The 10,947-nt window shown below is 43.4% G+C and overlaps 1 protein-coding gene across 3 annotated transcripts; it reads right to left on the bottom strand.

Moving 5' to 3' along the window:
• Positions 1–404: 404 nt before the first annotated feature.
• LOC143267240 (disks large homolog 5-like) lies at positions 405–10,693 on the bottom strand. 3 transcript variants are annotated; one of them, XM_076544293.1, is made up of 7 exons: positions 10,330–10,637; positions 9,244–9,678; positions 5,753–7,283; positions 4,721–4,901; positions 3,761–3,894; positions 1,623–1,719; positions 405–1,461 (listed from the first exon to the last, which is right to left on the bottom strand). In XM_076544293.1, the coding sequence occupies exons 3-6, from the start codon at positions 5,854–5,856 to the stop codon at positions 1,632–1,634; spliced, it is 507 nt and encodes a 168-aa protein (XP_076400408.1). In that variant the 5' UTR covers positions 5,857–7,283; positions 9,244–9,678; positions 10,330–10,637; the 3' UTR covers positions 405–1,461; positions 1,623–1,631. The 3 variants fall into 3 exon arrangements, 1 of the variants encoding a protein (XP_076400408.1); XR_013042193.1 differs by lacking the exon at positions 9,244–9,678 and having other exon boundaries at positions 10,330–10,693; XR_013042192.1 differs by lacking the exons at positions 9,244–9,678; positions 10,330–10,637 and adding an exon at positions 8,142–9,236.
• Between the last annotated feature and the right edge of the window lie 254 nt (positions 10,694–10,947).

Below are 10,947 nucleotides of genomic sequence, written 5' to 3'. Positions count from 1 at the left end.
GTAGCTAGACATGTGAAGTCAGGTGTTTAATATGGATCTTTTTCCATCATGAAGTGGATATTCATGGAGTAGGCCATGTGATTCACACCCAAGATACCATCTTGGTTTGTAACCCTGTTTAGCTGAGAACTCACAATGTAGCCCAAGCTTCCTGGGACTTGTAGAGATCCACCCCTGTCTGTTGAGTTCTAATGTTACAGGAGTGTGACACCACACCTGACTACAAAGTTACTTTCAGAATGAAGAGAATGTACCAGGTTTAGCTGTCCCCTATGGGAGAACTTACCCTGTTGGAGGAGGGCAGGAGGAGTGGGGGGAATGTGGTAGGCAGGAGAGGGAGGAGCAATGAGAGGTGGATATGTGGTTGGTAGGTAACTTCAATAAAAAATTTAAAGGAAAGTATGAAGAGTTGGAAGTAATTTTTTATTTGTGAAATTACAGAAATTTGACTGAATAGGGAGGGCCTTAAAGGGGTGCTTAGTATATCCAGTGTATAGATTTAGCAAAATATAAAATCAAAGAAAGAACAAAGAACAAATAAAAAATAAAAAAACAGCAAAACAAAACAAAGAACAACAAAACCTAAATTCATGAAAACCCGAAAACAAACCAAAACTATTTACATAAGAAGTTTTTTCTTCATGCAGATGTCCTGCGCTCTGTGGCTGGCTTTGGACACAAGTTGAAAGAGAATCCTGAACTGAAATAACTTCCTCAAGACAAGTGCAGTCATGCCACTTTGGGGCTTCTAGGTTAAGTCCTTGCCAAAGTTGATCTTATGCCATGTTGCCACTATATGATTCTGTCTGCCAACATATGTCTGTGTGCCCATTCAAGAGTAAAAAATGACACAGGGAGCATCTCTTACCAAAAGACATAAAAGCTCATGGTGACATCCTTCCTAAATCATCTCTCAGAACAATTCTCTTCACTATCACATGTGCATGAAATTGAGTAGGTCCAGCACTGTACTGGAGTGAGAATATGCTTCCCTTGTGTGTTCTGTCTGGATAGCAGCATGACATCAACACAGTCTCCGTTGACATATGTCCCTCCACATATGAAGGGCTCAGGACTCAGCCAGCTACCAAAAGTTTGTAGCAATAAACTTTCAGAGTAACTATGAGTGGAATCATATTGTCTCTCCTTGTTGTTGTGGCCCTCACTGGGAACACTTGCTGGTAGATGTCAGCTTTTTCTGTATAATTCTTGGTGTTTACTTTTTTGAATCTCATGCATCTTCTTGATGGCTTCTTTATTCCATAACTAGTGAGTCAACAGACACATGGATGAGATTATGGATAGACGACCTGCAGGGCAGATGATATTTGCCTCACTGGTGGATTTCACAACTTGTAGTACATATCTTGTTCTGAGGAGGCCTTGATCATAGAGTGGAGAATGTCAGTGTTTCTAGTTGACTATGGATTCCTTCAGCCTCCTCAGTTCTCATAAAGGGTGCTGTGAGAGAAGAAAAGGCAATCAGTTCTAAAAACGCCCTTGCTGGGTCACTAGCTAGATAAATTCAGAGCCTATTCACACATAGGAAACCATAATCAAGGAAGAACTCCACCCACAAATGCCATGTTGCTGGGGATGGGATGTCATGGTGGCTCACTTACTTATGACATTTAGTGCTCCTGCTGCAGCAGCTCTGTGGTCAGGAGGTTCTCATCCTGAGCTGTGGATTGTTCCAGCTCATGTTGGAGTTTTTCTGACCTAGAGGAGGAAGTTAGTAAGGGCAGAGTCCTGGTGGGGATCCACCATGTCACCAGTCATTCAGTGATATCACAAAAACTAAATTGGGCTGGACAATCAACACTGATCTTTGGGAGCAGTCACTGTATATACCCCTAAGGAATAAGTGTCACACAATAGCTGGGCCTTGAATTATTTTCTGCCCTTAACAAGTATCAGATGTTGGTATGAGTATTGTATGTACTGTGCTCTAATGAGAAAGAACTCACGTTTTTCCTACAGTATAGAGACACCATTTAAACAAAAGGAGTAGCATATTAAAGTCATATATAATCACACAGTAGAGATACACAGACCGTTCATGATGAGTTTCTCATCAACTACCTCATTGTTTTCTTGTCCAATTTCTGTTTATTTCTTTCTAGGCAGGGTTACAATATGCATCTCTGGCTGACTTGATCCATATACTAGGATAGCTACAAGAGGCCAGAGATTTCCTGCCTGTGCTCCCAAAGAGCTTGAATTAAAGACATGCACCATCACATACACCTGTCCTTATTCCTGAATTTAATTGATATTATTTTATTTTCCTCTCCATGTTATACAATGCTCTCACAGGTTTGATAGAGAAAACCTTAAAATTCCAAGCTGTGTTCCTTCTTGTTGTTTTTAGAGGGATTACATGAGCAAGGGTGGTAAAGATCGTGTTGGGGAAATCTACAGAAACAACTGAACCAAGCCCAAAGGAACTCAGGAAGTTTAGACTGACAGTTGTGACCCTCTGCATATGGGGGACAGTTGTGACCCTCTGCATATGGGGGACAGTTGTGACCCTCTGCATATGGGGGACAGTTGTGACCCTCTGCATATGGGGGACAGTTGTGACCCTCTGCATATGGGGGACAGTTGTGACCCTCTGCATATGGGGGACAGTTGTGACCCTCTGCATATGGGGGACAGTTGTGACCCACTGCATATGGGGGACAGTTGTGGAGCTGGTTGTGTTTGAGGGGCCCCTGGCAGTGTGATCAGGATCTATTCCTGGTGCATGAGCTCTCTTTCTGGATCCCATTACCTCTTGTCGGACACCTTGCTCTTGATTGATAAAGTGGGGAGAGGCTTGGTCTTGCCTCAACAGAATGTATCAGGCTTAACTGTCCTACCATGGGAGAATTTACCCTGCTGGAGGAGGGGATGAAGGGTCAGGGAAGAAGGTGAGTCGGGAGTGGGAGGAGGGAAGAAAGGGGGATCTGTGGTTGGTATGTAAAATGAATAAAAAATAATTTTAAAAAGACCACCTCATTTTTATACATAGACTTAATACAACTTTGAAAACTAGACAGCTGAATAAGGTCATGTAAAAAGATCAGGCCTCCTGCCCAGAAGGCACCTTTCACCCAGGTAATACACAAGATGGAGCCTGTCATGCTAAAGTAGTATTTCTTGACCATGTGTCTGACAATATTGTCACTGCATGGTCTCTGGCAATAAACAAAAAGAGCTGTGTTATCCTTAGGCCTACAGCTGGGAATCTACATCCTGGTACTCTAGAGGAGTCTGTTATACAACACTCAGTGAAGGTTCTGAAAAATCCTCAGCAGACACATCTACCTGGGTTCATCCTGCCAATGACTAAACGTATTATATCCCCAGTACACTTTACATGGGAAATGCTCAAACAATGAAGACAGCCATTGTTACATCAAATAGTTACAAGGGTGTGAATCTGATCTTAGAGGTGCTAATCCTGTATAAAAATGTAGTTTCAGTCAGATATTATGAGGCACACTTGGTAGGCATAAGCAGGCAGAGCTCTGTGTTCAAGGAAAGCCTGCTGAGAACATACCAGAGAAACCAGAAGGGAGGGATGGGACACAAGTCTACAGACCCAGGGAGTATCAAACATAATGTTTGCTGGACAGAAGTTCTTGTTGACGGGACCAGCATAATTCTCTGAGTTCTGAGTTGGTCTACCCATGCTTGGAGAAGGGAGTCTTGCTGATAAGCAAAAGCCCACAAAGGACAGAGAGCCCTGGTACAGGGGACCCAATTGGCTCCATACCCCAACTTCAGCCTGGGTCTCATCTGGGAGACAGTCAAATGATGCTGCAGCTTTAATGCCAGGATTTTCTGCTGTGTGACCAGCTCCCTCTGCTTCAGCAAGCTCTGGAGTCTCTCTTCCATTCTTTGCTGCTCCTGTTCATTACAAGATTGTGTCCTTAGTGGAGGGTTGAGTATAGTATAGACAATACATTCTCACACAAGTGCAAACACACAGAGAATCCCAAGAGCTTGCTGGTCAGTCAATCTCATGAAATTAAAAGCTCCTGGGGACATGAGAAAGCCTGCTTCAAGTTCATAAGACAGAGATTGACAAAGAGAGACGCCCAGTCGTCTCCTCTAGCTGTCATCCACATACAATATGCACTATACTTCCCATATGCCTCTATTACACACACACACACACACACACACACACACACACACACACACACACACACCAGAGAGTGAGAGAGAATTAGAGAAAGGGGTAAGACGAATACAACAAAGTGATAGAGGAGCAGTTGTCTTTCGAATAAGCACACCAGCCTTTAGGAAAAGTCCCAAAATTCAGCTTCCCATTTTTGGGTACTAAAATGGCCTAGGGGAGCACACTGCTTGGTCAGTCTAAGTGGAGATGGATAGAGAATTTTTTACTCATAAACTCAAGTCTATGTATAGCAATCCTCCCATCATAATGACATGTAGCTGTGTGATGAGTGATTGATCTGTTTCTCCCCATTGACTACAGGTTCAAGAAGAGTATCAGGGATTACATGTCAATGACAAAGATTCTCAGAGGAGATTCACTTCCCAGAAATACTAATGCACAGATACAGAATGAACAATTTTATGTTATGAAGTGGGTGGATGGATGAGAAAAGTGATGAGATAGAGCACAGGTGTCTGGATGGGTAGATTTGGCAAGGATACATATGTAAATGATGCTGGACACAACTGTGACTCAGCTGCCTGTCCCTACCTCCTGTTGCTGGTTCTGGAGGTCACTGCTCTCTTCTTGATCCTTACTGAGCACTTGCAAGTCACCCAAGTGTTGCTTCAGCAGGACCCAATCCTCCAGTAGGTTCTCCTTCTCTTGCCTCAGCATATCCAATTTCTTTTTGAGCTGACTCTGCTCCATCAGGAGCCGGCTCTGCAGATCACTGGAAACACACTCCAAATAGTAAGACCATGTCAGCCACCTCTGGTCACCCACATCACTATGCCTCAACAACCCAGCCCTATCCTAGGTTCACAGGAAGATGTAAACAAGAACCTTCAACAGCAATGACAGTGGCACTCAAGGCCAAAAGCAGAGAACAGTTATTTCCTGCATGAATCAAACTATTTCTGAACCCCTCCCAAATAACAGAAATTCATGCACTTCCATAATCTAGAGGTGTACTCCACCTGTCCTAATCATTCCGCTGTCATGAGGAAACACCAGCAGGTAATGTGCAAGAACATTTGGGGAAGGAGGAGACCCAGAGGGTGCATAGATCCCATAGCAGTCAGCTCCTGCCTGACAACCCTCTTGTGATGCCAATTGCTCTTCTGAACCAGTGGTTCTCAGTATGTGGGTTGTGAACCTTTTGGGATCTAAGGAGCCTTTCACAAGGGATACATATTAGATGTCCTATGTAGACATTTACATTAAAATTATTAACAGTAGCAAAATAAACTTAAGACAATGCCTCAAAATAATTTTATAGTTTGGGGTCATCAAAACAATACAGCAATGTATTAAAGTATCCCAGCATTAGAAAGGTTAATAACCACTGATCTGGAGGCTACTGAATGACAATATGGTGCTTGGAAGAGCTAATAGTCTCTTTAAACCTTAACAGAACTGAGTAAAGAGGCATAAGTCCAAAGGCTGCTTGCTAATGCTGCTGGCTATGAAGCAGAAAAACCAGAAGTAAATCTACAGACTCTGCAGTTCAGAGACAAAGGAAATTGGAGTTGGCTATTGTACAACTGTTGGGATAGGATCCCTGCCAAGATAAGCACTTACCAAAGGAAGACTTTCTCTTTGGTCAGCTCACTGAGCTTCTGTGAGGCCTCCCAATTCTCATTCTCGAAATTCTGCAGGTCTGACATGACCTGCTGATGTTCCATCTTGAGCTTTTCATAGAAAGGATTTGGCCTGTGATAGGGCCTGGACTCAGAAGCAAAGAATTCTATGAATACAGGCCTCAAGGATCACATGAATTCAGTGTGTGTTCTATATTACTGGATTTAATGAGATGCCACAGTACTGGGACCTCTGGCTGCTTATTACACTTGCTCTTCTGGTCCCAGGCCTGCAGAGGCATGGTGTTAAGAGGGATGAAGCTGGGACTGAATGAACTCCCTCAGGAGTCCTGCATAACTTGGTATGGAATTGCCACGAGTCTACCACAGGTCTGGGCCCACCAGAAACTGTGATGTTTCTGCTGTCTTCAAATAAGAGATTCTCATTCCAGGATGCCTATATTGACATGGAGGCTAAAATCACATCATAAACATTTCTGAGGTTGGGATGCAATACCATGATAGCTTCATAAATTCCCCCAGGGCATTCCTAGTTGGCACCAAGGTGAACAGACTGGCAAAGAGCTATGCTGCTCAAAATGGGGCTCCGAGTCCACAACAGAGAGCACACATGGATACTTCTTCACGGTCAACCACAGACCCCTGATTGCAGGGTGAAGAGGGACACATATGCACAAACACACAAACACAGACAAGATAGAGGGATGAGAAAGAGAGAGACATAGAGACATAGAGAGTATCAGGGAGGGGAGGGAGGGAGGGAGGGAGAGAGAGAGAGAGGGAGAGAGAGAGAGAGAGAGAGAGAGAGAGAGAGAGAGAGAGAGAGAGAAACTGAGAGAGGGAAAGGTAATAAAATGCTTTCATTGAGATGACAAATTAATGCATGCAATTGTGTCATCTTAGAGAGGACCAAGAGCAGCAGACATCAGTACCAAGCCTTGCTGCCACATATTAGGATGTGGTACAAAAACCCTCCAGCTGCTACTAGAAGCATCCAGCACACAATGTCTTTCCAGGCAAGTAAAAAAAAAACAGCATTCTCACACTAGCCACCACTTTACAGGATCTCTCCAAATGCATGCTGGGAACTCCCACACTACTGCCTCGATCCCTGAGTCATGTGATTCAGGCCATAGGCTATGGCTTTCATTTGGAGGAAGCAGAACCATCTATGTCCCCATCTCATCCTGCCCAGGTTTGCTTCAGGGAAGCATTTAGAGAAATGGTGTTGGGCAAAGGGACACCCTAAAGGTGCATCCAACCTCCCAGAAGCCCATTTCTTAGACAAAATAAACTAAGGGTGAAATTGTGGAACTGAGACAGTCATCATGGAGTTTGAAACAGTAACCACCTGTTATCCAAGGATCCTTCGGTTACTAATATGAGGCGGTCTCTCAGATCATTCCGTTGGGCGGTCATCACCTGGAGCTGAGTGGTCAGGCTCTCCACCTTCTGCTTCACCTGCCTCTTTGAGAGCCTGGTTGGAGTGGGTGGTGGTTCCTTGGAGGCCCCTGTGGGTAGATGAATGAACACAAGTGAACATGCTTTGTGAAAAGACATAGAGAACAGGTCACCCTGAGACCTGAGAAGGTATTTGAGAAAGGAGGTAAGCAAGCAATTAAGTGATGCCCCAAAGAATTTTGCCCTGGATTGAGATGCCCCCGCTGGGCATCTTAGGTCTCCCATCTCTGTGTCTGGAGATAGTTGTCTCAGCCAGCTGGTTTCCTCTGATCCTTTAGCACATGCTTTAAGTAACTAAGGAGAGAGCTCCTCAGGCTTATTAACAGCACTGGACTCTGCATTCAACTTGGATGCAGTGTTCACTAGTCTGTGGCTTTCAAATGCAAGATAAAATTGACACAGTCCACAAGCACTCAGGTCATTAAAAAAGCAAAAATATCCTGACAGGTCACTCTAAGCACATGGCAAAAATGGAGAATCCACACAGGGGCAGAACATGGTCACCATCCTCACCAAGATGCCTTAGTGACAAAGGAGGGTGCATAGAGATGGTGGGCTGTAAATAAATGAAGACACTGAGGTTGAAGTACATTGATGACCTGCTTTTTGCTGGGCACAGTTCACTTGAACTTCCTACCCTAATGCTGGCCTTATTGTTCCCTCTCAACCCTTACCCTCCTGTAGGATTGAAAGGCAAGAGCTCCCAGCACAACAGCTTTGGCCTTCCTCGCTCCTGATTTCTGGGACAGACAAATTACTCTTCTGGAATCCTTGAATTTCAGGAGCCATGACAAGCAGGGAAGTTCAGTTGGTTCACAGAGACTCCTACCTCCTGTGTCCCATTACTGGAAGATTCAGCTCAAGCGCATGTCCTGCAGGAACATCCCAATTTCCTGCCCACAACTTACTGTACCATCTTCTGGACCATTTATTTCTTGTCGTTTTAAATGGAGGCTGAAGGCCAGATTGTGTCTGCCTCTCTTTGGTCTCTTTTCCTTCTCCTTTCTCTCTACCCAATAGATTTCTGAGTCTTCCCAACATGTTCATGGCTGAACTTTAAGGGCACTGAACCAACTGTCCAAGGGCAGTTGGTGTTGCTACAACACAGGTGACATCAGATAACATTCTAAAGTCTCCAGGATACAATAGAATGTCCAGGCATGAGACACCCCTGATGTCATGAGGAACTGACATTGCCTCCCTGCTAACCAGATTTCCTCATAACTCTCCAGAAGTCAGGTTTCCCATTCCAGGAATCTCTCTTGGCTATCAAGAGAAATGCTTCAGTACCCTTTTTTTCCATAGCCAGAGATTGCTCTCTGATTGTTTGGAAATGCCTCAGTACTTCCATGTGGGAACGAAAGTGAGTGTTCATCTCCTATTAAAGTATATGTCCAGAAGGTAACAGTATCATAGATATTTATGTGAGATATGACTCTCCACAAGTATCTGCATCTCCTTATTATCGAGAAGTGATAGACTTAATGATAATGGAAAGGACACTTTTAAACAACTTCCCAGTATGGAGCCTACAGAAATTACTGCCAGTAGATAATATGCAGCTTAGTTTATTTAAATTGATGTCCACTGGCAGATTGCATTAGCATATTACATGGGATCTATAGATAATCACTACCCAGTACATCAGCTTTTTAGAGTTTCTGAAAATGATAAATGAGTATGACCCAAAATTATATCTAAAAGTCTTGGAGAGTTTGCTCTTAGTGATTTTACAGATTGTTCTTTAAAAAGACAAGGACCATATATTTTATACACAAATTCTTCACACTCCTCAAAATGGTTAGTACCTTCCCCTGACTGCACAGCTCAACAGTCAAAACTTATTATATTCCATTAGGTTTTATTAGATATTGCTCAGTAATAGGTTACTTTTAACTCATATCATGTATATATTTGCACATGAAGGATAGAGTTATACTAAAAATGGAAACTGTAGTTGTTTATAGCATTCTTCCCATTTTTTGTCTTTTCCTCTACACAAGCCTCTACCTTCTTTATGATGTTATTCATAAGGCTGTTTTATTCTGTTTCTTCCAATTTTTGATGTTCAGGTATAGATGTTGGAGGCAGGCTAGGTTCTGGTGATGCTGTATTGCTCTTCAGTTTGTTGTGTGTACTTCTGCCTTGATGTCTGCCCATCTCCTTGTGGTACGCTTTTGGTCTTATCAGCACACTTGGTTCAGACAGAGCTGACAGATTCAGGAAGTCTCTCTCTCTTGTCCAGATGGGAGCTCTCTTGTCCAAATGGGAATTTCGGGGCAGGATGGAAGCTCTTATCTAGACGGGAAGTCTGGGGCAGGATGGGAGCTCTTGTCCAGACAGGGGGAGGGACTTAGTACTTCCTCAACTGAATGTGCCAGGCTCTGCTTACTCCCCATGGGAGGAGCTCTGACACTTTTGGAGGAGGGTGGATCGAGGGTAAACCTGGGGGAGAAGCAGAAGGAGGGATGAGACAGGGATCTATGGTTGGCATGTAAAGGAATAAAAATGTCTTTAGAAAAAGACATAAAAAAAGAAAAGCCAGACAAAAAAGATTCAGGAGCAGGAAGATGCTGGAGTGTTCAGTGTTACGTTCCTGCAGGGTCAGGGACAGAAAACTCCAAGTTCAAGTCAGAGATGAAACAGCAGTCAGATCTATCTGTGTCAGGAGACACTGGCAGGTACTGTGAGTGGAACTGGAGGCAAGTGGGTTCTTGGTGAGGAACAGCAGTCTGACTTCTGTGTGGATGAATTTCTCTAACAACAGGCCAAGGCAATGGCTTCCCTCACATTTGCCAGCTGTGATGATTGTATTTGTATAACACTGCTTTCCATGTAAGTAGAAATGGGATCCAACTGTATAAATGATTGTGATACTGAGAAATGCCTGACTATGCCCTTGAGTATAAACCCACCACAAGAAAATATGTTCATCATGAATGTTAGCCCAAAAGAGAATTTGTTTTGTAAGTCAAACATGATTATCTATTTTCAATACATATCACAGTCTTACTTATTCTTTTCTCCTTTCTCCTTAATAACAGAATCCTAGCTGTGAGTATGCCGGTTGCATATTTGTAGAGTGGGTTCATTTACCTTGTGCTACAGCAGTAGTAACAACAGCTGTAAAGGCATGCAGCAGAAGCAGCTGCAGCAGAGCCTGGAGCCTCTGGAGAGGAAGCAGAAGCATGAGAAGCAGAAACAGCAGAAGCAGGATCAACAGCAACAGATGTGGAAGTGGAAACAGAGTCAGAAGCAACAGTTGAAGTGTTTCTGTGACCAGAGTACTCTAGAGTGTTCTCTGGTTCCTGGAGTCAGTACTTACTCTCTTCTTGAGCCTTTAAGGACAATTTGAGATGTGTTATTTTTCATAAAAAGGGAATGTTACACTGTCATTCATTTTATCACTTATCAATGCCATGGTCTCCATTTTCGTCCACAAATATCTGTGTATTCCTTTCAATTTTATCATTAGAGACCACTGACACTTTGTAACCTCTGCTTCTTTTCTGCTTGAGTAAAAGACCCATGGTTTTCAGAAGGGGACATGACCCGTCTGGCTTTTAAAAGTCTGCACTTTGTTACCTACCATATTCACTTCCTGCATGAGAAGAAGTATCAAGAAAGGGACAAAATGTGTTCACTCTAGTCTGTGTTACCTAGTGTTTAAACAGCCATATTGAGAGAACATGACAATGAAGTACTTCGAAAAAG

This window comes from Peromyscus maniculatus, chromosome 9, assembly GCF_049852395.1.
Source record: "Peromyscus maniculatus bairdii isolate BWxNUB_F1_BW_parent chromosome 9, HU_Pman_BW_mat_3.1, whole genome shotgun sequence".
Classification (NCBI taxonomy): domain Eukaryota; kingdom Metazoa; phylum Chordata; class Mammalia; order Rodentia; family Cricetidae; genus Peromyscus; species Peromyscus maniculatus.
This window is presented reverse-complemented; position numbering and strand designations above follow the sequence as displayed.